At 41.8% G+C, this 27997-nt stretch overlaps 2 protein-coding genes across 4 annotated transcripts in view; one reads left to right on the top strand and one right to left on the bottom strand.

Annotated features, from left to right (window-relative positions):
- The window catches only part of CABLES1 (Cdk5 and Abl enzyme substrate 1), a 108533-nt gene extending 95430 nt beyond the window's left edge, over positions 1-13103 (top strand). Inside the window, exons 8-10 of the mRNA XM_061596918.1 lie at positions 8346-8452; positions 9631-9838; positions 10104-13103. Of these exons, the coding sequence (XP_061452902.1) occupies positions 8346-8452; positions 9631-9838; positions 10104-10244 (456 nt within the window). The 3' untranslated portion in view covers positions 10245-13103. The remainder of the gene's footprint in view (positions 1-8345; positions 8453-9630; positions 9839-10103) is intronic.
- Positions 13104-21776: 8673 nt separating this feature from the next.
- TMEM241 (transmembrane protein 241) overlaps positions 21777-27997 on the bottom strand; it is a 110092-nt gene continuing 103871 nt past the window's right edge. For all 3 annotated transcript variants that reach the window (XM_061596956.1, XM_061596947.1, XM_061596938.1), the window contains one exon: positions 21777-24458. In XM_061596956.1, the coding sequence (XP_061452940.1) occupies positions 24343-24458 (116 nt within the window). In that variant the 3' untranslated portion in view covers positions 21777-24342. The remainder of the gene's footprint in view (positions 24459-27997) is intronic.

The raw sequence follows: 27997 nt of genomic DNA on the forward strand, positions 1-27997 counted from the left end.
AAAAGGTAACTTTCATCTTTTTCCAGCTTGGAAATGATTGTGGAAAAAAGTCAGTGTAGGGATGGATATCTGCTACTTGATTTTGCTTCATTTTTTGCTTACTTGGTTGCTTGCTGGAAAACTTCAAGAGTGATTTAGAGCTGCTTTGATAGTTAAGAAGGTCTACACAGTAACTTGTCCCGATGGTGGGCCATGGCAAAGGCTCAAATTGGCTTAACTTGCACTGCAGGAGAGCAGCTCATGTTTAGTTGTTCATTCCACCAAAGGCGATGGCAGGTCATTGGTGTATTCACTGTGTCTGGCTGAAGAGTTGACTTCCTGCCAGGATAAATAGCTACCAGATCCAGTGGGCTCATGCCAGCTTTTCTCCCAAGTTTAAGTGCTAACAACGTATTTCATGTCCTCAAAAGTAAACAGTCTGCCACGTTAATATATTTGACTCACTGTAGGGAATTAAACTACTGGGTTGGTCACTGGGTCAGTTTCTTGTCATGTATATTCTAAACGTTAATATAATTTGCTGTTGCAGTTTGAGAATTTGGGGTGTAAGAGAAGTGTTGTTTTCTCTACATAATTTTGTTAAAATAAAATGCAATAAAATTATGTATGTTCCAGCTTTGTGCTTTGTGAGCAAAGCTCTGACAGCTCCATTTAGCTCTTTTCTATACCTAATATATAGGCAGAAATGAAGGGTGTGGTAGCCTTGTCATGTACTGAGCTCTAACAACTGATCAGAAATAGCAGAATTAATATATTAAGGGAGGAAGGCTGTCCATTGGGAAGGATGGAATACTTGGTATGTACAAGAGGGTTTTTTTTGTCATGGGGGCACTTTGAAAAAGGCAACACATATACACATACCCCATCATGCCCTGCCTGAATTACTTATAAGCCATTTTGGAGTGCTTGTGGATTTCCCTGGATAGACCTTGGGTTGTAACTTAATGCAGCTACTCTCTTTCCTTGGATTTACTCAAAAAATGCTGAAAGTGTAATAGCAAAGCTATATTTGTTGGCCGTTGTAAAACAGGGCAAAGGGCTAAAGAGAAGGGGGCAGTCAGAAAGATTTTCCCCCCTAAAAACATGTTACACTAGCATTTGAAATGTACATTTGGAAAAACGGAACACTGTACTTGGACTTTGAGAGTAGATATAAAAGGTCAGCAGAACCTGAGTAAACATTTATTGTCCCATAAAGTACGTTATGGCACTTGGAGTTCCTGCTATCCAAAATTCTGATGTGCCTTTTTTAAGCTATCCAGTTTAAATAACTTCATACAAAAGTAAATGAATAGTTTAGCAGTTTCAATGGAAAGAGCAGACAGTCAAAGCCTGTCGGGAGGATGAGCTGGGCTCCTGGGGGGTTGTCAGAAGAGGATTCAAATGGCTGGCAGAGGGAGGAGGGAGGAACTTACCCTCTGTGGAGCGAAGCCGAAACAGAGGACATGCCAGAGATAGGGTCGCCTAGCAACGGGGAGCCTGAGAGCCTTGAAGTTTTAGAATCCCCCCCAGACATTCCCAGGCCCTCCCTTCTCCGCAGCTCAGAGCAAGAGGGAGAGCTGATCACAGCAGAAAGGTGGAGAGATGGTTTACCCTCAGCTCCTCCTTTATCACCCATAGGGGAATCGGACACTTCAGAAGAGGAGGAGGTGATGCCTCCCCCCTCACCACGCACACGCAGACGGTTGAAAAGACAGGAGAGAAGGGGGGGAAGGCGGGCAGTACCTGAGGGGGAGTTAAGGAGGAGCGAAAGGTTGCGCGCCCGTTTAGCCCCTTCTTAAAGAACAGGCGGGAAGCAGCCCCTTGCTCTGTCAACTTTCTCCCAGTGTCGCAGGACCTGTATCCCTGTATTGCTTCATGAGAAAGCGCAGTCTTTGTTGGACATTACTCTAATAAAACACGAATTAACTACAACCTCTGGTCTGGTTCCTGAGTCGCATCCTGGGCCTGACAGCTTGACAGAGCCACCTAAATCACCCTCAACGCTCTCTTCACTTGACTGGGACAAGATGTCAAAGGGAGCAGCGGGGGGGGGGCGAACCCCACTTCTGAGACGGAAGAAGTGAAACTCTTGAGGACTAAGGTAGCTGAATTGCAGATGTCCAAGCCCTGCTAGCAGCAGTCAAGGCGCTGAAGACGGATAATCAAACCTTGAAGGCCACGATAGATGCAAACAGCCCCTCCAGCTGCCGCAGTAAAGGTTCCCATTGGATTGCCCCCAAAATACGCGGGACAAAGTGATCAGTTGGCAACTTTCGTGGCTCAATGTGAGTTATATCTGGATGTCAGGCGCATGGAGTTTCCAGACGATGGGGCTAAAGTGGCCTTCGTGATTAGCCTCCTGGAGGGAGAAGCTGCAAAATGGGTGACTCCGTATCTTGTGAGAAAAGATACTGTCTTAAGAAGGTACAGAGGATTTATACAGACGACCGAGATGTTCCAAGACCCGCAAAGAGCTGAAACAGTAGCGCGGCAACTAGGCGCTCTGAAGCAAGCTAAAGGGACTGTTTCCGAGTACACTAACGCTTTTAAAATTCTGTCCCAGGAAACTGGTTACAATGACGCCGCCCTGATGTTTATGTACCAGAGTGGATTAAATGCTGAAATCCTGGATGAGTTGGCCAGGACCTCCCCCCCCCCCGCTGACCTACCAGGGCTCATCCGGCTATGCCTACAGATAGATCACCGGATGGAAGGAAGGCGCCTGGAAAGGAAGCAGGAGGTCCCGAGATACTCAGCCTCGGCATCTCGCAGCAAGACCCTTCCCTCTGCAGGAATGGCAGGTAATGCAGCTGAGGGACAGGGAGGGGCTAGGCCAAGACTGTCGGAAGAAGAAAAGGAAAGACGCCGCCGAGAACGTTTATGCTTTTATTGTTCAAAGCCGGGCCACATGGCCAGAGACTGTGGACTAAAAGGGGGGAAAGCTGAGCCGTCGGGAAACTAGAACACCCAGTCCACGTGCAGGCCAGTGGACTGGGGGCAGCGTTGTATAAAGGCCCCCCAACGATCCAACCTCCCTCAAAGGGGGTGTTGGTCTTGCCTATTCGGATTACAACTTCCAGAGGAGTGGTGTTTAATTCCACTGCCTTAATTGACAGTGGAGCCTCCACAAATTTTATTGATGTAAAGTTAGTCAAGCGTCATGGAATTTCCCGGTGGAAACTGAATGCTCCCCTAGCTGTGGAGACTATCGATGGGAGACCCCTGAAGTCAGGAGGGGTGACACAAGCCACGGAGGAAGTGAAACTTCAAATCCCCGGGCACGAAGAGTTCATTTCGCTATACGTGTCAGATCTCTCGAACTTTGAGGTGATTCTGGGAATGCCCTGGCTAGCAAAGCATGAACTCACAATAAGTTGGAAGGAGGCGGTGGTGTGATTCACCTCACAGTATTGCCAGGAGAACTGTCAACCTGAAGGAATCAAGAACACCTTAGCGGGGGCAGTGCAAGAGATCGAGCAAGTGACCCTGCCGCCAAAGTATGAAGAATTCAAAGATGTGTTTGATGAAAAGGAGGCAGAGACTTTACCCACCCATCGCCCTTACGACTGTGCGATTGATCTAGTGCCAGGAGCCAGCATTCCATCAGGGAGAATCTACTCTCTCACAGAGATTGAGAGGGAGGCCCTGAAGGAATTCCTGGATAAAAACCTGAGACGAGGATTCATACGCCCCTCACAATCCCCTGCTGGAGCGCCACTATTGTTTGTGAAAAAGAAGGGGGGGGACTCAGACCCTGTAACGACTATCGCGCATTGAACCAGATCACCATCCCCAACAGCTACCCGCTGCCCCTGATCTCAGAGTTGTTGGACCGACTGCGCTCTGCAAAAATCTTCACGAAGTTGGATTTGAGAGGAGCGTACAATCTGATCAGGATGAAGCAGGGAGATGAATGGAAAACAGGGTTCTTGACCGCTTACGGACAGTATGAATACCTGGTCATGCCGTTCGGACTTTGTGGAAGTCTAGGAATTTTTCAAAAATTCATGAACGACGTGTTTAGAGACTTGTTGGACACATATGTAATCTGTTACTTAGATGATATCCTGGTGTTCTCAAAGAACCAGGAAGACCACGACCAGCATGTGAAGACGATGTTGCAGAGACTGAGAGAAAATCACCTGTATGCTAAATTAGAGAAATGTGGATTTGACCTCAAGTCTCTAGACTTCCTTGGATATCGAATCTCAGCGGAAGGCGTGGAGATGGACCCAGGGAAAGTAAGCTGTATATTGGACTGGGGCCAACCTGTCACCAAAAAGGATGTACAACGGTTTTGGGGGTTTGCCAATTATTACAGAAAGTTCATTCCAGAGTTTTGCAAATTGACAGCTCCTCTGACTGACTGTTTAAGGGGAAAGAAGAAGTTTCAATGGACAGAGAATGCCACCCAGGCCTTTGAGGAGCTGAAGAGAAGGTTCGCTTCCGAGCCCATTCTGCACTTTGCTGACCCGACCCGCCCTTTCATCGTGGAAGCAGATGCTTCAGATTTTGCTATCGGGGGGTTCCTTCTGCAATTAGACCAAGAAGGAAAGGAGCTGCACCCCTGTGCATACTTCTCTCGGAAGTTAAAGCCTGCAGAGAAGAATTACACAGTTTGGGAGAAGGAGCTGCTGGCCATCAAGGACTCTTTTGAAAACTGGAGACAATACCTAGAGGGGGGCCCTCATCAGATCGAAGTGCGCTCCGACCACAAGAACCTGGAAAGCCTCCAAACTGCCAGAAAGCTGAACCAGAGACAAATAAGATGGTCCCAGTTCTTCACCAGGTTTAACTTCAAGATCACTTACCAAGCCCAAGCCAAAAACCAGAGAGCTGATGCCTTATCCAGACAGCCACAGTACAAAGAAAGTGAATCTGAGGACCAGCCTCAGTACGTGATCCCGCCAGAGAAATTAATGTTGGGATCATGCCAGTCTTCGTGGGAAGAGGAACTCAAAAAGGCACAACAAGAAGATGCAGACGTACTAAAATATGGGCAGGAGACGGGACAAAGTCAAGACTCAGAAGTAACTTTTCACTGGAGGAATGGACTATTATGGTTCAAAACAGCCAGATATGTGCCAGAAGGAGAATTAAGGCTCAGAATCCTACGCCAGTGCCATGATTCCATCACAGCGGGACACTTTGGGATTTACAAGACCATTCAGAACGTGGCCAAGGACTTCTGGTGGCCTAAAATGCGTAGGGATATTGAAAGCTATGTAAAGTCCTGTTCTGTCAGTCTGCGGACAAAAACACAAACAGGAAAACCAGCAGGACTGTTACAACCGCTACCTGTCCCACATGAACCCTGGAAGGATCTCTCCATGGATTTTATAACTGATCTACCCAAATCCCAAGGAATGACAGCCGTTTTAGTCGTGGTAGATCTACTCACCAAAATGGCACATTTCCTCCCTTGTGCAGGGGCCTTAGAGGCTAAGGAAACGGCCAAGTTATTCATGAAAGAAGTCTACCGACTGCATGGGTTGCCAAACAGTGTAGTCTCAGACCGAGGAACTCAGTTCACAGCCAAATTTTGGAGAGCAATGTGGAAACAGTTGCAGACGGAATTAAAACTCTCCTCCGCCCATCACCCCCAGACAGATGGGCAAACGGAACGCTTGAACGCCATTTTGGAAAGATATTTAAGAAGTTATGTGTCCTATCAACAGACTGACTGGGTATCATATTTGCATTTTGCAGAGTTCGCCTACAACAATTCTCTACACTCCAGCACTCAACAAACCCCATTCTTCACGAATTATGGATTCCATCCTAAAGTCTTTCCAAGCAGCTCAGAAGGAATGCTGGTACCGGCAGCTGAGGACTTCCTAAAAGAATTGCAAGCGGCGCAACAAACACTGAAACAGCAGTTAAACGAAGCCAAAACAGAGTACAAGCGAGTTGCTGACCTGCACAGGAAGGAGGGCCCCCCCCTTCAACCAGGAGACCAGGTATGGCTGTCCACCCGTTTCCTCCAGATGCCGGGCAAATGTAGAAAATTACAAGACAAAAGGGTGGGTCCTTTTGAAATAGAAACTCAAATTAATCCCGTGGCGTACCGGCTGAAGCTACCTGACACGTTTAAAATACATCCTGTGTTTCATCGATCCCTCTTGACGAAAGCTGCCCCTCCCAGTGAGCTGCGGCCAGAGGAGCCTCCTGGGTCCCCACTCCTGATAAATGAGCAGCTTGAGTTTGAAGTTGAGGAAATCTTGGATTCCAGGATCAGACGCCACAAGCTGCAGTATTTGATTCACTGGAAGGGCTATGGAGTGGCTGACAGATCATGGGAAAATGCAGATGATGTGCATGCTCCAGAGTTAGTAAAACTTTTCCATCAACGTTTTCCTCACTGCCCCAAGCCAGACAGGGGGAGGGGGGCACAGCTTGAGAAGGGGGATGGTGTCGGGAGGATGAGCTGGGCTCCTGGGGGGTTGTCAGAAGAGGATTCAAATGGCTGGCAGAGGGAGGAGGGAGGAACTTACCCTCTGTGGAGCGAAGCCGAAACAGAGGACATGCCAGAGATAGGGTCGCCTAGCAACGGGGAGCCTGAGAGCCTTGAAGTTTTAGAATCCCCCCCAGACATTCCCAGGCCCTCCCTTCTCCGCAGCTCAGAGCAAGAGGGAGAGCTGATCACAGCAGAAAGGTGGAGAGATGGTTTACCCTCAGCTCCTCCTTTATCACCCATAGGGGAATCGGACACTTCAGAAGAGGAGGAGGTGATGCCTCCCCCCTCACCACGCACACGCAGACGGTTGAAAAGACAGGAGAGAAGGGGGGGAAGGCGGGCAGTACCTGAGGGGGAGTTAAGGAGGAGCGAAAGGTTGCGCGCCCGTTTAGCCCCTTCTTAAAGAACAGGCGGGAAGCAGCCCCTTGCTCTGTCAACTTTCTCCCAGTGTCGCAGGACCTGTATCCCTGTATTGCTTCATGAGAAAGCGCAGTCTTTGTTGGACATTACTCTAATAAAACACGAATTAACTACAACCTCTGGTCTGGTTCCTGAGTCGCATCCTGGGCCTGACAAAGCCTTAACGTGAAGATGGAAGAGAATGGTCCAAAATACATACACCTTAAAACTTGTGGTTTAGAGCAGGGATGGAGAACATGTAGCCTTCCAGATGGGAGTTGCTGGGAATTAGAATCCATTTACATCCGGAGGGCCACAGTTTCCCCCTCTCTGGTTTAGAGGTTGCAGAAGCCTGAATATTCAGGATCACATCACAGAGTACGTGGGCAATTTATGCCATACTCTTATTGAATGGGCTTCCATGTTTTCACTGTGTACACCTCTTGCACTCAATATGCATGGACCTGGATTTCAAGAACAATTAGACACAGAGACAGAGTTGGGGAAAACAAAGTCCCAACTCTATTATCCCTTGGTTATAGTCATAAACTAGGTTGGCAAGGCATAGGGCAAGGATCATGTGATAATGCAACCCACCTGCTGGCCAGTGACTCCCTTCCCAGCCTATCAGCTGGGGGAACCTCTAGAGAGTTAACAAGCATCAGGAGTCCACTCCAGCATGGACAATTCTGTTAGGCCCACCCATCTATCCCCCCAGGTGGAAGATGGCAATCCTTATTCCCCCAAGCTAGGAGTAGGCATTGCAGGTGGCCCTTGCCCAAGACCCTTTAGGGTGGTCCCCCGAGATGAGTGTTGATCTTGCCCAATGCCCTTCACTTCTCTGTAATTTGTCATGGGCCATGACTTCCCACTCCTCCACATGTGTTACCTTATAATATCCTTCTCCCAGTGCTGTCGCTGATACAAGAAGGAAAAAAAAGATAAAGGTGCTCAAAAAATGTAAATAGCTATGTTATATAAATAGTTTGTCTAATCCAGCAAAGATAATCTATATATCAAAGCTGAGTGTGCACAGGGTATAAGGCCTGATCGGCACATAGGCTGTGCGTGTGGTGGTCATATCTGGATAGGATGGAAGCATGGGGTCTACTTAGGTGAGCTGTTCATCAACCTGCTGCTGTCCCTTGTATTTTATGGCCTTTTGACCCAACTGTTTACAAAACATTGAATAAAAAGAGAGAGTGAGAATCAACTGAGAATCACCCCGTGCATCTGATAAAGTGAATTCTGGTCCATGCCTGCTTTTGTCACCATATTCATTTTTTAAAGTGCCACAAAACCTTCTGTTGCATTTTGCTGCAACAGATTAATACTGCTATTCCTCTGGAACAATAGTCAGATAACCATATGCTTGATGGCTATTGCCAATGTACTTCAGATTACTTTTGAGACAAAAACATCCAAATTTTTTTGGCTGATTCTAATCTACTGCCAAATAGAAAATAAATTTAAAAATCAACTTTCAAGTTTTTCTTATCTTTTACAGACTACAGTAATTGATTATGTGAAGCCATCAGATCTTAAGAAAGATATGAATGAGACTTTCAAGGAGAAGTTCCCTCACATCAAGCTGACACTCAGTAAAATAAGAAGGTACCATTACTATGCATCTAATTGTGGTTCCTATGGCTTTGAACAATAAAGACTTCATTCACTATGCACCTACCCTTTAACATGTTTGGTACATGGACGTAAAATATTAACAATAGATTTTCTGAAACAATGACCTTCAAAGGTCACTCATGCAAAACAAGCCAGATGCGTGCTTAGACTAGAAAGCTGAGTAAATAAGATAGGAAGTATGTGGCCTGAGTATATATTACTGGCCTGCAGTGGTTTTAAATAATTATCTAAAGGCATTGAAAGGTAAGGACAAGGATGTGAGTGTTGTTGCTAAGGCCATTCAAAAAGGGACAGAGAGAGTTGTTGTAATCAAGTGATAGCTGTACTTATCCTGAATGTATTTTACTAGATGAAAGGTTCTTCTGTTGTTGCACTGAAGAAGTGTTCAGAAGTTCAGGACACATAATTGCATATAGGAGAGCACAGCAGGAGGCAAATGTCTTAAAAGGTGGACACAGAAGGGCCATAGCTCAATGCTAGAGCCTCTGCTTTGCATGCAGAAGGTCCCACGTTCAATCCCTGGTATCCTCAGGTAAAGCTGGGAGAGATCATGCCTGAAACCCTGGAGAGTTGCTACCAGTCAGTGTAGACAATACTGAACTAGACTAGTGATCTGACTCAGTATAAGGCAGCTTCTACGACAAAATTGCCCATTTATATTTAGATACAGGGTATGGCAGTACAATGGGAGAATGTTAAACTACTATTCTTTTGTGTCCCTCTCCCATCTGTACAGTTGCATCAGCAAGAAGTTAAAAGAGAGGTTAGGGAGCAGGAGGAATTATGGAAGAGCTATCATTGGACCAGAACGTTTGCCTTATAATAGCTCCAGTTTCTTCTGCTGCTTCGGTTTCCTTGCCTCCATCTCTACCCTCTTGCCCAAAATGATGGGAGGTTGGAGATACAAGGCATATGATATGTATGCACAAAAGCTAAAACTTTAAGCATGAACAATTCATTGTTCAGAAATTCAGGGAACACTACAGTACATCCACTGAGACTGAAGCATAACACTGTAATATAGCATAGGTATGGCAGCTAATTTACTGGTGTGCACGTAGTGTGCTTATGCAAGCCCTCTGAATCATAGCCATTGTTGTTATAATTGATTTCCTTTGGCAACATACCTTTTCCCCCCTCCCTTTCAGCCTGAAGCGAGAGATGCACAAATTAGCTCAAGAAGAGTGTGGTTTTGAGGAACCCACCGTGGCCATGGCCTTTGTCTATTTTGAGAAGCTTGCTCTCAAGGGGAAACTCAACAAGCAGAACAGAAAACTCTGTGCTGGAGCATGTGTCCTACTAGCTGCCAAAATTGGCAGTGACCTCAAAAAGCATGATGTGAAACACCTTATAGATGTAAGTATCTCTAGGCCACCAACTTTTGCCACAAAAGTTTAAAGTGAGAGAGGATAAGGGAATTGCCCTGTATTCATTATATTTTGCATTGGCCTTTTCTTGTTAGCTGCCAGGAGTGGTGCATAGGCCTGAGAAGGGCAGGATATAATTTTTATATCAATCACTCAATAAAGAAGACCAAAAAGACCTTTTAAGTAAGATTTTGTGATGCTATTTAAAGTACACGACTAATGCACTAAGATGTGTCTATTTGGCTATGTTACAGAAACTGGAAGAGAAGTTCCGGTTGAATAGGCGAGAACTGATTGCTTATGAATTCCCAGTGTTAGTGGCCTTGGAATTTGCTCTTCATCTACCTGAACATGAAGTGATGCCACATTATAGACGCTTGATCCAGAATTCCTAGCACAGGCTACCCTTCCAAGAAGGGGGAGGGGTTTAAAAACTATTTTCTATTGAACTCAGAAGAACAGCAGTTACTACTGGAAATGCAAAAATGGGGCACAGATGCCCCAACACCCTTGATTCTCTTTTCAGTGCAGCTTTTCAGCCTGATAGCAGGAATAATTCCTTAAGACTGTCAAGCTAGATGAACTGTTTTAATTACTCAGCGCAAGTGAGGAATGAATTGCATGTGAGTGAACAGTAGGTGGAACAGATTCACACGATGTGGACCAAAAGAGAACTTCAATGAGTAGCCCATATCATTCCTGCGAGGAGGAGAAGGATTATTAACAGCAGCCTACATTTCACTTTCTTTAAACTATAAATTCTACATCTTTGGAAACCTCATCAGCTTTCCTGCAAGCCGGTTTCCAGCTTACAAAAGGATTCCTAAAGCAATCACGGGTTGTGGAAGATATCTTCACTGTGTCAACAATGTGCCAATCTATTTTTGTATCTGTTATTGAAAGTGCACTTTTCCTGGTGGGTGGGAGGACAATTTAGTTATGAGTGAGACACTGAACAGGTTTGATATCGGGGCAGCCTTGGCTCATTGCTAGAATATTGTTTACTAAAGCCAGAGGACAACTTTTCTCTATTTGCTTAAAAAAACTACTGAAAGGGAGGTATTTGGGTTCATCTGAATAACCTGGGATGATCTTTTGTCTTCCCTTGTTATTTGTTTGTTCCCCCTCCCATCAACTTTTTATTTTTTATACAGATTACACTACTAAAAAAAGACACCTACAAGTGAGAAACCAACAGCTGCTGTTAAGTTTTCACTTTGTATGTGACGCCGTTCAAATGTTCAGTATGGAAGAAAAATGTCATTTTGCAAGTGTCTTGTTTTAAGCCACGTGCGTATTTCTAACCTCTGTACTTTCTTTCTGTGGAGATGGTTAGACTTACACTCTGTAATGTTTGTATTTTGTGCTCTACGTTAGAGTGCATTCTGAGGCACATTGATGGTGCTGTATGTCTAAACAGTGTTTTATAAAACCAACTTGTACAGCCGAGGACCAGAATCGGCAGCCTAGGGCCTTGATAACAGACACACAACTCAGTGTGGGTAATTTGTGTTGTTGCTGCTGCTGTTGTTTTTGAATAGAATTGACTGTATAAAATCAAATTTGAGAGTAGGGGCCACTGAAAGTGCTACATTTTTTCATACTTTTCAAATACTTCACTACTCTGGAATCTTATAGTACCTTAACTGTATTCATATATTAAAAAGTCCAGGCTGGGAAAGCAGCACAAAGCCCAAACAGAATACCCTCATGTGTCCTGTTTTCTATGTATGTGTGTGATATATATCTCACATACATATACGCACACACACTATGAGAAGATTATGACAGCTGGATGTACTTGCTAATAAGATAGAGGACATGCAACAAATAATTAATTTGCTCTTTTTATATGAAGTTAATGCAAATGCCCCACCTTTTCCAGTGCCGATTCCATTAACACAGTTCTTGGCTTACACAGTGATTTCAATAAAGGCAAGTACTTTACTGTTTTTAGTGTAATACAAATTAATCGAACAGTTGTGTTCACCAAGATAATCCACCACTCTTTTTTTTTCTGCAATAGTCATTAGTGATGACATATTGGGAAAGATAGAAATTAGGAATTAAAGTAGAAAAAAAATGCAAATATGAAACTCTTTTAATACCTGTAGAATTTGAAATGAAAAGCAACTTTATTGCTGTAGCTCTGCTACCTCTTTTCCAGTTTCAAACACTAATTTCCCAGTGTTTGACTTTTTCCTTGAAACTAACCACCAGTTATTTCTGTTGTACAAGTGCATATTTTGTATCCAAATTCTATAGGCCAATGCAACCATTAGTCTTCTGATACGCAACACAGAAAACTACAGCCACATTGGAGAATCATACAGCATATATCCACATCAAAGATGTATTTAAAAATGCATGTTTTAAGCATCATATGCCACATTTTTAGCTTGTACAATACAAGTACACGCTAAAAATGTATTGAATGAAACATCGCTTAGAGGAAGCAAAAATAAAACAGTTGTTAAAATAAAAGTCAACCAGTTCTGGAATTCTCACACACATATCCTCTGCCAGATTAATGTATCCCTATGAGAAGGTCTGAAGAATGTGGAAAAACACTAGACAGTTTTCTGCAATTCTAAGGAAATCCAAACTGAAATTAATGGAGTTTACATTTTCTGCAGATTCATTCATTCAAGCCCCAAAATTGTATATTCTGCATATCATCAAGGCTGAAAACTGTCCTGCAATACACAGTTGAAAGATAATTTGCCTAAAATAACTATTATTGCTTTTAAAGATTATACCTTATGGTAGGTCTGGGTTAGGCTGCAGTCCTATGTGTATTACTTGGAGGACATAAGAGCCATTAAGGAAAGTGGAACTTGCTTAAGAGTAAACAAACATAAGATTAGACTGCATGTGTTGTAATTCCTTGCCTTTTCCAAGAAACATCGTTTTTTGACGGCAAAATTCAGAGTGGAAAATGATGGCAACTTGTAGACCAAAGGTACTGTGCTCTGGACACCTCCTAACTGAAAATAACATCTGTTTCTCCAGCAATTCAGGGGAAAAGAGTCCCCCTGCCCAAGCATCCTCTTGTTGCAGAGGGCTATTCACCTGCATTCGTCTCCTATTTGCTGTGGGATAGTATTCCTGCTTAATTAGGGTGTGCTGCAGAGTATATCAGCTTAAATGAACTGATGTAGTGCTGGGGACAATCAACTAAATGCCACCTTTGGCATAATAAGTTGTCCCAAACTTTTTTTTTTTTTTTTCAATAATTTTTATTCAGATTTTCATAAAACATACAAGACAAAATCATAAAACATTCAAAGACAAAAAACAAAATCAAAAATAGTTAAACAAAAAGAAAAAAAGAAAAGAAAAAAAAACAAAAATAAAAAATAAAGAGTAAAATATTGACTTCCCATTTGTCAAAGATCAAATCAGTTATAAGTCTATAATATATAACAATCCTGTCTCTTAAGTCATATTATAAAATCACTTTCCTCCAGTAGTTATCTTACTTAATCATCAAATCTCATAAACATTACTTTATTCTTTCCACAAAAAGTCAAAGAGAGGTTTCAATTCTTTAAGAAATATATCTATCAATTTTTTTTTCCAGATAAGCATATCGATTAATCCATCTCATTACTAATTATGATAATCTTGTTGTCATAACCATAGTCAAAATAAACATTTCAATTAATCCATCACATCAGAATCTGTTAGGTTCAGTAATTTCAGTAGCCATTGTTCTATTATCCCTATTAGTTCCATTTTCCATCTTCCATCTTCAGTAGTCTTGTTAAGTCCAGTAATTTCAGTATCCAATCTTCCATTATCAGTATTCCATAATAATCTTGCTGTCAAAGCCATAGTCATATAGTAAGAGTCTGATGGGAATTACCTCTATCCCAAATATTTTCTTGCCATCCATTCTGAATAGGTTGCTGAAATACTGCTGTAAAATCATATCTCTGTTCTTTTTTTCAAAATACACTGGGTCATCTCTTGAAAGTTTTTCCATTGTCACATGGCTGCAGTTAATTCCATAGATTTTCTCTATATTGGGCTCCATCACATCATTCCAGTCCAGAAGATTATCCATGCCATTGATAACTTTATCTCTAGAATCTTCATTAATTTCTTCAGAGATAACATTGAGTTCCAAACAATAGATTTTATTTCTAAAGTCCATAGACTCCAAATCTTGTTCCTGTTCCACGTTTGTTCCAATCTCCGGGATCTCCTCTCTCACAGGGACCCCTGTTCCAGTCTCCAGGGTCTCCTCTCTCACAGGGACCCCTGTTCCAGTCTCCAGGGTCTCCTCTCTCACAAGGACCCCTATGTCTTTAATCTCCTGTGTCTCCAAACAATAAATTTTGTTTCTAAAGTCCATAGACTCCAAATCTTTTTCCTGTTCCACGTTTGTTCCAATCTCCGGGGTCTCCTCTCTCACAGGGACCCCTTCCAGGGTCACCTCTCTCACAGGGACCCCTATATCTTTAATCTCCTGCTTCATTTTACTCAATTCAATTTTCAGCTCCTTACAACCCTGTCGCAGGTTTTGTTTCGTTATCTCAATCTCATCCATTATTTTCTGAAACATAGTTATTTCCAGCTTCTCAGCCACTTTCTTAATTGCCATTTTAAAAGAAAAATATAGGAAAACCACTTCTTATTTCAGCAACAATTGGGTTAATACTCCAAACTTGGTGACATCACAGTATAAACAGAGCAGACAGCCTTATCTCTCCATGCTTAAGTAAACAAAATGCAGTTCCCAGGATCGAAACAATTAATGGCGGTCGTCAGAAAACAGATTCGTCAAAATAAAATAGACCAAAAAGAGAGTAGTCTCAGACAATATAATATTCTTCAAAATAAAAATCTGGAATAGAAATCCCTCTTCTGTGTATATCTTTAGAATGCAAATCCAGGACAGCTTTTTGCAACAAAAACAAACTTATTAAAGAAACAGGAAAGACATCTGCACTTTGACTTCTCTCAGTATCCATTTACGATTTAGGGACTTCCGGGAAGGGTGACTTCGCTTGTGCCTGCTTTTGAGACGGGCTCCCACCTCAAAAGAAGCTTATTCAGATATAAATCAGTCAGAACATTTTTTTTTTGACTGATGAAATTTCTCCCGGGCAGGGAGAAACGTAGAGATCAACCTCAAAAGCCTGTTTTTGTTGGGAGGACTGGATTTCATTAATTTATGAGAAAAGGTCCAGCCAGCAATGCCGGACGGACTTCCAAACAAGCTCTATCTGATTAATGCGATACGTTTATCTTTTCTTCAAAGAGAAAATGGACTAACAGGCAAGCACCCTTCTTTCTATTATTTTTTTTACTTGGTTTAAATTGTTGCAGCAAAAAGAGATTTGTCAATTTAATCAGCTTTAAAGAGCTTCTGGGTGAGTTATAACTCTTCTCTGTTATTCACGAAATTAACAGCTTATCTCTGTTTCTATTGCAAAAAGCTGTCCTGGAAGTGCATTCTAAAGATATACACAGAAGAGGGATTTCTATTCCGAGGAACATTATATTGTCTGGGACTATTCTCTTTTTGGTCTATTTTATTTTGACGAATCTGCTTCTTCACGACGCCGCTAACTGTTTTGATGCTGGGAACTAAATTTGTTTTGTATTCTTGAACATAGAGAGATAAGGCAGGCTGCTCTGTTTATACTGTGATGTCATCAAGCCTGGAATATTAACCCAATTGTTGCTGAAATAAGAAGTGGTTCTTCTTTATTTTTGTTTTGTTTTGTTTTCGTGGTTTTAAAAATGGCGATCAAGAGAGTGGCTGAGAATCTGGAAGTAATTATATTTCATAAAATAATGGATGAGATTGAGATAACGAAACAAACCCTGCGACAGGGCAGTAAGGAGCTGAAAATTGAACTGAGCAAAATGACGCAGGAGCTTAAAGAAATAGGGGATCCTGTGAGAGAGGAGAATGAGATCAGAGATGAGAAAAGAAAAAATAAAGGGAAGATACAAGCCCTGGAGATTGGAACAAATGTGGAATTGGAAAAAGATCTGGAGTTTATGGATATTAGAAATAAAATCTACTGTTTGGAATTTAACGTTATCTCTGAAGAAATTAATGAAGATATTAGAGATAAAGTTATCAATGGCTTGGATAATCTTCTGGACTGGAATGACGTGATGGAGCTTGATATAGAGAAAATCTATGGAATTAACTGCAGCCATGTGACAATGGAAAAACTCTCAAGAGATGAGCCAGTGCATTTTGTAAAAAAGAAGAACAGAGATATGACTTTACAACAATATTTCAGCAACTTATTCAGAATTGATGGCAAGAAAATATTTGGGATAGAGGAAATTCCCATCAGACTCTTATTATATGACTATGGTTATGACAGCAAGATTATTATGGAATACTGATAATGGAAGATTGGACACTGAAATTACTGGACTTAACAGGACTATTGAAGATGGAAGATGGAATTAATATGGATAATGGAGTAATGGCTATTGAAATTATTGGACCTAACAGATTTTGATGAGATGGATTAATCGACATGTTTATTAGGAGAAAAATTGATAGATATATTTCTTAAAGAATTGAAACCTCTCTTTGACTTTTTGTGGAAAGAATAAATTAATGTTTATGAGATTTGATGATTAATTAAGATAACTACTGGAGGAAAGTGATTTTATAATATAATTTAAGAGACAGGATTGTTATATATTGTAGACCTATAACTGATTTGATCTGCGACAAATGGGAAGTCAACATTTTATTTTTTTGTTTAATCATTTTTGTTTTGTTTTTTGTCTTTGAATGTTTTATGATTTTGTTTTGTATGTTTTATGAAAATTTGAATAAAAATTATTGTAAAAAAAAAGTATCCATTTACGATTTAGTGTTGAACTAGAATCAACGAGAAGGGTCTCTCTGCTTTCATGTACCATTTTAATCCCCTTCTTCCTCCTTTGAAAGGAGGTTGTGCAGACTGCATAGTGGGTGTAGGTGCTTTGGCTTAATGCCTTTCCGGGGCTACCAGAGCAGAAAGTGAATAAGTGCAGTGCCATGAGCTCAGTGTGGATATGTATAAATGTACTTCTGAACCCTCTCACTATCTCTATAGGTTTATGCTGAGTCAAGAGATGGCAGTCTTCATTGTCTTCTATATGTTTTCTTGCATTTTCAACCTAGGTCTAATCGACATATTGGACAGGATTGTTGAATGACATGATCATGGTGGTTCTGGTTTTCAGAAATGTTTGGCTGCTTCCTGGGGGTTTGGGGGAGGGGTGCCTTTTTGTATAAAAACACCTACAAAAGTGAAAATACTGCATTATTATCTATGGAGCATAAAATGAAGCCATACTGATTGACATGAATGAGTCAAAGCACAAAAATCTAACTAAATTATAGTACTTCTCCCTTCTCCATGATTGCATTAAAAATAGCAATGAAATGGTGAATTAAATTTTTTTTGTGTCTCATGCCACAAAAGTTGACTTGTAAATAGTTCTTTTTTTAAAATTTAAGACATCAACTTTGGGAAAAGCCATTCCTGTAGAGTTCATAATATTTTCAGATGATATACTATGCACTGTATTGTATGGATTATTGTTTTGAAAAGTATTGTTCTCACATACACCCAAACAAGTAAAACTGTTCAAAAGCTCTCATTGTAGTGTTGTAAAAAATGCATAGGGGGTGGATGATGATGTTGATGGTGGTACAGGCATAATGAGGGCTGCCATTATCTAAAAATGTCTTTAAGATTAAATAGTTGGATATCTCTCACCATATTACTACCACTAGCATAGCAGCTTTCATTATTCAGTGGAATTTTAGAAATTCTGTAACAAACTAAAACAGTTTTAATTATCAAGTGAGCTTAGTATTGCATAATAGCTTTGTTTTAAGTGTATACTGTTCAGAGATGATGAAGTGAGGTCTTTAAAAAATGGAAACGGACTGCCTTCAAGTCGATCCCGACTTATGGCGACCCTACGAATAGGGATTTCGTGGTAAGCAGTATTCAGAGGGGGTTTACCATTGCCTCCCTCTGAGGCTAGTCCTCCCCAGCTGGCCAGGGCCTGCTCAGCTTGACACAGCTGCACAAGCCAGCCCCTTCCTTGTCCGCAACTGCCAGCTGGGGTGCAACTGGGCTCCTTGGGACTATGCAGCTTGCCCACGGCTGCACAGGTGGCAGGGCACATAACCCCTGAGCCAGTTACTTTGGGGGTGATCTTTAGCTGGCCCTTGACACCCAGAAGACATGAGTGGGGATTTGAACTCACAGACTCTGGCCTCCCAGCCAGGCTGCCTTCCCTACTGTGCTATACCAGCTGTATGAGGTCTTACAAGCAATGCAAAATATCACAATACAACAGCAGTTCTAATACGGAACCTTTTCTCTTCTTGGTTGAAAAGAGCTTGTTGTACTGATGGTAAGATGAGCACATGTTTTGCATGCTGAAGGTCCCAGGTTTAATCCCTTGCATCTCTTGATAAGGCTAGGTAAGACTCTTGAAATGATTGAGAGCTGATGCCAACCAGTAGACAATATTAAGCTAGACAGATAAATTGTGTGATTCCAGACTTGGCAGCTTCCAAAAAGAAGAAAGGCCAGTGATAGTTTTCCGTAAACTGAACTTTGACTGTGTCATTAACAGCAAATTGCCCCAAAGGGCATCCATGGGAATCGAGATGTTGGTCCATTCCTTACAATAGATTCTCAGTGGTAATATAGGACAATTTTACCACTCACAATCTGCACCTGATGTATTGTAAGAAGAATTTTACCACTTAGCAGCATAATACTAACACCCAAGTTACTGTGGTGTGAACTTCTTAATCATGATGTCACACTATTAATTACGAGGATCTAGTATGAGCTGTTTTCCTGTGAAATTGCAAAAGAACCTTTCTGGCAGCCCTGGGAAAGCCTCTTCTGAGCATCAGGAAAACCTCCTGCATAGTACAGTAAATGAGGATCACCAACAATTGGATAGAGGCAGTTTCCATGCAGGCATGTAGCTGGGGGAAGGGGCTCGGGGAGACCTGCCCACCCCTAATTTTTTTCTGCCCCCACTAAAATGCTTACAAATAATTGAATACAGAATCTCTAACACATGCACACTTTTTTAGTGCTTACTAAGGACTTTTAGGGTGGCCACTGACCTGGTTCTATGAGCAGAGCTGAATGTGCTTCTGCCTGATTCTGTGGGGATTCCCTCCCTTACCCCCTAGCTCTCTGAACCTTGGAAGAGACTTTTGGAGAGGCTGCCAGGGAAGGAAGGTATAGAGAAGTCATATTCTACCCACCCCCTTCCACCAGTGCATCTCTGGGTCTCAGCCATTATATCAAGTCTTGAGGCCTCTTACTCATAGAAACATAATAGTAAAATTGCAGTACAACAACATTCACTGAGTGGTTAAAAATACAGCCAAATGCAAAATTTAATCAATCTTTTCATAGCCTACACAACGTTTTTATTGCTGGAGTTATGAGATCAAGGAAAAACATTACTTTAATTATACAGAGATTCCTGTGTGTTACCTGGAAGTAGAACTGATCATCCTTACCAGGAAATGGGAGGTATAGAAAATCTGCAGAAGCAATCATAGCAAGCCACAGGAGTCTGGGGTTGCCTCCTGAAATGATGTTAAAATGAAAACTAAATTTTCTGTTTTAAACAAATGATTTCTGAAACGATAGCTGAGGCATTTGAATTGAAATTTTCTTTCTATTTTGTTTTGTTGAAGCAAATAGTTCTAAATTTGTTTAAGTACTACAACTTCAGGTTTAAGTCCATTTTGGGCAGCCATATAGATGGATGAGAATTTTCAAGAGTGGTGTAAACACACTGAAATCTACAGGACTGAGTATGGCTAAGGCTGCAATCTTTACATCCACACTTAACCAGGGAGCAAGGCCCATTAAACTCAGATGATCTTATTTCTGAGTACAAATGTGTAGACTTGCACTATTATAACGAGATGTGAACCTTGGTACTTTGATCTTCAAAGGAGTTACAGAGCATTCCACCACCTATCTACTTCATGGATTTACACCATGAAGAGCACAACTGCAGAGGTCCTCTGGGGATGGGGTACACGAGTCTGTTTCTCAATGTTTTCTGCTAAAAGGAGAGGGATTTTTGCCAGCAAAAAAGCTTTGATAGCATTTGCAGTGGCCTATTGCTCAAGAAATAAAGTTGACTGACTGACAGTTGAGACAGCCCTTCCGTATGACATGTCTACCTATTAGGGACGATGAACTACAAGATGAGGGTAGAGCCAGTCCAGCGCAGAACTACCAGCTGCCATAAATTACATCCAGCCTTTTGAAAGGCCATTCGCAGCTATTAAGAGGCACTAAGAGCTAAAGACGCTTTTCTAGGACTTGTCTTGCAGGAAAGGATTGAAACATTTTACTTGTCCCTGATGTAGTAATAATTAGGACTGTCAACCAAATTTCACCTCTAGTTCATTATGTACCAGCCTTTTATCAGGTAACTTTAATTGATAAACTTAAAACCTTAGTAAGTGCCCATTTTGAGATATTGAAGGAAGTGTAAATCAAAGTTGGTTTAACCACTTTATCTAGAACTTTCAAATTAGTATCTTTTTAAAAAGAGAAAGTAATATCAGCTAAAGGTCATAGCAAAAAAATTAAAACCTCAAAAATTAATAGGACTTCCAACTGCATCTTATTAAGAATGTTTCTCTTTGAAATCAGCTGCTGGGTTATGCCTCTAAAACAATAAATTATATATAATCAATGTAATAAATTATATATGGGTATAGAGCACACTTTACTGGTAAAATATATGCTTTGCATGCAAACGGTTCTCAGGTTCAGTCTCTGGCATCTCCACTTGAAAAAGGCTGACCCTTTAGGAAAAGACTTCTGCTTGAAACTGGATAGCTGCTGCCGGAGAGTCTGCAATGTACTGGGCTAGATGGGCTAATTAATAATCTAGCTCAAGATTAAGGCTACTTCCTATGTTTATGTACATATGCACCAGTTTAGGAATGTTCAGACAAATCCTCCATGGCCTCATGCACACATTCCAGGCCAGCAAGCTTGAGAAGGGACCCTATGTGCATACAGGTTTCTTCATATAGAGCTCTTCCGGGGGGTCCTGGGCTAATCAGGATCACCACTCATGGAAGAGATCATATCAGTACATATGTAGGGCAGATTCCTAATGCTTGCTAAATAAGCATCTGAATTGCAGTACTGGGAAAGAATGCAGGAGCTGGATTTTGCCTAATCCTGCAAGCCAGTTGCATTTGGAAGGTATGGTTCTAGATAAAAAATGAGTCTGGATCGGTAATCTGGAGCCACTCTAAATCCTTGTTCTATACTCCCAACAAGATAGCAGCCAGGTGTAAAATGCAAAGACCATAACCATTTTGTATTTGCAAGTAGCAGCTAATGCTTTCCCCCCATTTATAGTGATATTGAGGCCATCATAAATGTCTGTGAAAGCTTCATTTTCCCAGTAATATTTGTCTTTTGGAACTTAAACTGTATGGCTTTGTTTTTGTTTGCATGAGGCTGAGTACTGAGTCAAAAGTACAATTCATCCCTTTTGAGGGCATGAAGAGTAGTAATGAGTAAGCGACACCTGACGGAGCAACTGCAGGCAGCCAACATTTGCTATGCAAAAAGCCTGCATTCCGATGAAACAATGTTGCAGAGAAAAGTACAAAATAGGGTCAATGTATTTGCTTGTAAATATGTACATAAGACTCAAATACACATTTACCTGGTTGGGAGCAAGTCTCATTGAACTCAATGGGACTTACTTCCAAGGAGACATGCCTTAGAATTGCATTGCAAATAATGCAGCATATATTACACCTATTGCAATTCAAGATGTATAAATGCCTCTTTTGGGGGGGAATTATACCTGAACACAAGACACATTGAGAAATGCAAATAAGATTTATTTGTTGATTATTTTACATTCCATGCAGCTTTGTTGTGCTAATCAGTTATAACTCCAAAGGATTCTTTTCTATTAGCTGTGCTGCTTGGACAGTTGGCCACACAGCAAATTGTGGTTTCTACTTCACAGGCATTCATGGTGAGAAAAAATGCCCCATGCTTGAACTAAGCAGGTTGGATTCTGACCCCTTGCACTTTTATGCAGACAAAGAATTGTATTCAACTAAGCCCTACTCAGAGTAGACCCAATGACATTAGTGGAGCTACGTTACTCATGGCTACTAACCATGGGTCTACTCTGAGCAGAATTAGCAGTGAATACCAACCAGAATAATTGCATGTGGTACTTCCATCTTACAGAAGAGTAAACAGTTTGATTTACAGTTAGTTTGATTTACATGGCATAGCACCTGTTTTCACAGTGGTTAAGGTTATTCAGCTTAGAAAATAACATGAAAAGTACAGAAATGTTCCATAAGGAACATAGCTTTTGTGGCTGTGCAATAAAGCAGTGGAAAATATTCAGTCACCTGCACAACAATCTGCAAGTTAATTAAGGCCCTGTCAAGGGAGCCTTCTACTGAACTGGTACCTCTTGGCAAGGTGTAACAGACATTTTGCTTGTGCTTTCATACAGAGGTTCCTCAGGGCTAGGCCTCAATGTGCTAACGCTTCCTAGTAGGAATTGTTTATAATCACCTATACATAGCAACAATAGTTAATCACCTTCTGCTACAACCCTAATTCCACTTACCTGGTAGTTAGCTCCATCAAATTCAATAGGATTTGCTTCTAAATAGATATGGTTACAATTTCATTGTAAGCCACTGGTGCTTGTCAGTGCCCATACTAAAGAACACAGACAAGACTTTCACAGTGGATTTAGGCTGCAATCCTTTATGCACTTACATGGGAGCAAGTCCCAGTGAATTCAATGGCCTTTATTTCTGAATAGGCACCCGTAGGATTGCATGACAAACTGATGAGGTGGGAGTGCTTCTGGGCTGCCACTGTGATTTTTCATTTACATAGTTATATCCTGCCTTTCCTCAAGGAGTTCAAGGCAATACATGGTCCTTACTTTCCCCACATTTTACCCTCACAACTCTGTGATGCAGGCTAGGCTAAGAGAAAGCACATGATTGGCCTACGGTCACCCAGCGAGCTGTATGGTTGAGGAAGGATTTGAATACGGGTCTCCTCTGACTAGTCTGCCACACTAATCATTACATCACACTGGCCCATTTTTTTAGCATGTTGGTCTTCTTTGTAAATGTTCTGATAAGTCACAAAGGAACTAAGACATTTCAGCTTTCCACTGTCTGACCTCTCTGTCTCTATCACACACACACACTGAAGAAGGTGACAAGCTATAAACTGACCACTTAATTGTCAAATGCTGTGGTGCCCCAGGGCCTGTTGGGAGTGTGGAGTGGGCGGGCACTGGGGCCAATTGCCCTAGGCCTCACACATGGAAAGGCCACATCGACATTGGAATCGCTGCATTGCTGACAATAATGAGGAACTGCCATCTCTGCTCACTACTTCTGGGTTGGGCTTCTTCTTCCCCTCAGAGAAGCCATCAGTTCTACTTAAACTGTGAGGAACATCAGTAGGAGCATCTGCTCTCAGGATCATGATGCCAACAGGCCTCCTGGGAGTCTACCTGCTGCAATAGGACTGACAAGAAGCTATCCAATATAGTGAGGGCCTCCCCTCTAACGAACATTCTGACCTCTCAGAGTCTTATGGCTTTACCACTTCAGCTGTTTGCCCCTTTCTACAAAGAGATATATTGGCGCATTCACACAGTCACCACATTCACAAATTGCTCCATGGTGTCTTCACTTCTTCAGCTTGTTTGTTTGACAGCCTAGTTCAGATGTTACTCAAATGGTACTTTCCCTTGGCTTAGGTCATGCTGCTACAGTAATGTTGGAAATAGTAATAGCAACAGGGACTGGTCCCATGAGATGTCACAATATTAGCGTGACTAGGCCCCTGGGATGTGTGGTACTGGCAGGCTGATATCCCATGTGATCCGCAGCTCCATGTGATTTGCTTCATATTTTACTGGAGCAGTGAACAATGTAGCATGAGGAAGCAGCAAGCAAAGCACTTGGGTAACACATATCCCAGACTGAACAGAAAACACCAACAAATCTTTCCCATTTCCAGCCACACCTGTAGTTTGTCACAGACCACAGAGCTTGCCTCTTCTTCTTCACAAGTGATGTGAGACTACGATCATATATTTCATCTTTTAATAAAGGGACTTCCATCATATTGTGAATAGCGGAGAACTCAAAGGAAGATTGGAGAGGAGGCAGGATAAACACATTTCTTACAGCAGGGAATGCACAGATGAGTTGGCAGCAGAGATCCCAGTTTAGTTGAGAACTTACATTTTTGTTTAGCCTGGCTGGTATAAAGGTTAACCAAGGCCCACCTTTCTACGTTGCTTTCAATAGCATGGTACGGCTCTGAAGAAAGAAGCCTGTGAAATTAAGTCACTTGCTGTTTGCACGTCTTCATTGTTCCTGCTATTACTTTGGATTTTTATTCTCTGGTTCCAATTTTACTCCTGATGGGAATGTTTGGGCATTCTCTTCTTCCTCATTTGCCCCCTATATTCATATGCCAGTCCTTTCAGTGTAAAGAAGCAAGGCTTCAGCAAATCCACCAAGCAAAAGACTGTTAAAGAAAGCAAAGGAGAAGTTTTATTAACAAAGATTCACTTGAGCAATCACAGTAAACTCACCATGAGGATGGCATTACCAAAAAGCCAGTAATTTTCATGCTGAAGTATTTATTCAGCTTGTTAAGTAATAGAATAACAATCTTGGGTAATTTGCTGTGATTATGATGGCATAGCACAACGTCGCAGAATGACAGTAACTCAGTCCCTCATGTAGGAGAGCAATGGCATTCAGGGGACCTGTGTGGAACCACACCCTGAGGCCTTCTGGACGTCTGAAGCAACTGTATGCAAACATGGCTGCACCACAAGGAGAAAAGGAACACTTCAGCAGCCAAGAAGTGGAAACCCTCATTCTACTTCTGAAACTGCTGAAACAGACATTTTGGGCCTCCACCCGTGCCCCCTGATCACACCCTGGCTTTTCTTTCCATCCTCTAACTAGCACAGCATTCTATGGAGCAACTAAATTATTAGAAAATAAGTAATCCATAAACATTTTTTAAAATAACACATTCTTTTGGAAGAGGGAAGGGGGGGTCCTTATGGTAGCCCAGGGGCCTACTTGGATGCAGAATAAGAAATGCTAAGTTTAATTTTTAGGTTTCTTTCCTGCATAGACCCACAAAGAGACTCTTATTCTTCCTTCTAGAATGCTCCTTGTACTCTGTAGCCAGTATAAGTCCTTGGATGGACTAATCTTGATTAACCCATGAAATTCTGAAATACTGGCTGGGATCAAGGGATGGACGGACGGACGGACAGATAGATTAGATAGATAGTCTCGGGGGGGGTCTTAGATCCTTTACTTTTTTGAGAGCAGGGTTCCAGCAGAGTCCCTATGCTTCCAGCATCCTAGGAACCAATCAGCATGAAAGGGGAGTGTGTTAGCCACTGAGAAGTGTCTTCTAACATGCTTCCTTGTCTTTTCCTGCTGATTGGAGCCAGGTGAAAGGAGGTGAGTCAGCCACTGAGAAGACTCTTTTCAGTAACTAACACTATCCCCTTTCATGCTGATTGGCTCCTAGAAACATCTCTTGTTGTGGGGGAACGCATTAACAAGGATCTCATTCTCAGAAAAAAAGAAAAGGGAAGAGTGTGTGGCTGTGACTCTCATGAAGGGACCCTACACTTCTGAATTTGTCACTACATTACTGCTCGGCGCTACACATAGTTTTGCTTTTGATAGTTTTTTGTCCAATATAAAAAATGGGAGTTGCCTGGCATCTCTATATTTTAGTTACAGAACAGAATTGTGCAAAGAATAGAAGCTATTATTCTTTATGGAACAAGCTAACCAAAGGCTTGAGAATGAACCTTCACAATGGGCAAGCTTTTTTTTTTTTTTAATTGGATGGATCACTTTGATGTCCTACTCTCCACTTCAAAATAGTTTGACAGACTGGTATATGACACAATAGTCAGTACAGTACATTCATCAAAGGCATTTCCCCAGCTCCTAGCTTCTCCCATCACCATTCTAGCAATGACATTTCCTGCTCGGCACTAATCTTGCAAACGGCACAGTCTGACTGAACAAAGGATTCCAGAGGCAGCAGAATTCAGTGGAATCCCCTTTCGTTTCTGAAGATTTCGGCCCACACCTCATTTATTTTGAGCAAGGGGAAGTCATGTCTCCAACTCTGTTCTAACATCACCCTCAGGAAGAATCAGCAAATCGCTGGCTCAGCTCCATTTCCATTTCTACAATTAAATGTGATGACCTTGTACTTTAGCCACAAGGCTTAGTTATGAAAACAGCAAAACTCCTGACGGAACTTTATAAATAAACAAACATTTGTACAGTTTATTGGTAAGAGGGCATTTTTACACAGCAAGCATGCAAAGTTAACAAAGCTGTCTGAATTCTAATAACATTACACTCAAACTCTTAGCTTTACCAGACTGTTTTGTAAACCATACAAGTACCATTACTCCTGAAAAGTCAGGTTCTTATATAACCATTGTATACAATAATGATACAATTATATAATTATTCATTTTGAGCCAGGAACACTAAAGACAGGATAGCTCAGAAATATTTTGTGGGGAAGGGTGGTGGACTGAAGACAGAACCAGTTACAAACATCCTATGTGCACTTGCTTAGAAATAGGCCTGTTGAACTTCAGTGGGAGTTCCGATTTATCACAGCAATAGAGTGTAGAGATTACTGACTTTCACCAAAGGTTTCAAATCAACTGCTCAGTTTCTTGGATCTTTTTAAAAATCTCATGCCCCCAACAGAATCACAGACTTGGAGGAGGTCTTGTAAGCTATCTAGTCCAGTCCCAACCTCAATGCACAAAACTCAGAGCTAGAGCATCCTCACCAAATGACTATCCATCTCTGTCTGAAGACCTACAGCAAGGGACAGCCCACCACCCCTCTAGGTCAAGGATGGGAAACCTCTTTCACCCCAAGTGGCCAACCTTCCAAAGGTGGGTGGGGCCAAAGACAAAATGCATACATTAAATAAAAACAGGCAGATGTATATATACACACAAACACATACAGAGCAGGCAGAAGCTTATATCTTATTGTAGCACTAAGCACCTTCATGCTAAGATAAGAAATAAGCTTATCGCCAATCATAGCATTGTGGTGCTCAGTGCTAAGATTGGAGAGAAGAGATCCTTCATCTCTGAATTTAATGCTTAGTATTTAGATTGGAGATAACAGATCTCCATACCTGATGTCATATGATGGTAGGTGAACGACCAGTGGGCATGGTTTGCCCAAAATGGCCTTGTAGGTCAAATTCAGAGGCCTAATAAGGAGGACTGTGGACCAGAGGTTCCCAATCATTGCACTAGATAATAATTTGCATTGTCAAACTGCTCTTGCTGTCAATAAGTTTTTCCTAATAGAAAAAGAGAGGGAACTCCCAACCTAAATCTCACATGTATCTTTGCAAAATCATGGAGGATTGGTGAAGTGCCGGATGACTGGAGGAGAGCTAATGTTGTCCCTATCTTCAAAAATGTCAAAAAGGAGGAACCTGGGAACTATAGACCAGTCAGCCTAACATCAATCCTTGGAAAAACTCTGGAGCAGATTATAAAGCAGTCAATCCGTAAGCACCTTGAAAACAATGCAGTGATTACTAGGAGCCAACATGGATTTATGAACAAATCCTGCCAAACTAATCTTATCTCAGTTTTTGATCAGGTAACCTCCCTTGTAGACTGTAGGAATGCTGTGGGCATAATATACCTCGACTTCAGCACAGCTTTTGACAAAGTGCCCCATAATTCTGATTAGCAAGCTAGCTAAATGTGGGCTGGATGGAACAACTATCAGGTGGATCCACAGTTGGCTCCAGAATCGTACTCAAAGAGTGCTTATCAATGGTTCCTTCTCAAAGAGTGGGGTACCGCAGGGCTCGGTCCTGGGCCCAGTGCTCTTCAACATTTTTATTGACTTGGATGAGGAGGTACAGAGCATGCTTATCAAATTTGCAGATGATACAAAATTGGGGGACACAGCTAATACCATGGAAGACAGAAACAAAATTCAAAGAGACCTTGATAGGCT

Source organism: Rhineura floridana, chromosome 1, assembly GCF_030035675.1.
Source record: "Rhineura floridana isolate rRhiFlo1 chromosome 1, rRhiFlo1.hap2, whole genome shotgun sequence".
NCBI lineage: Eukaryota > Metazoa > Chordata > Lepidosauria > Squamata > Rhineuridae > Rhineura > Rhineura floridana.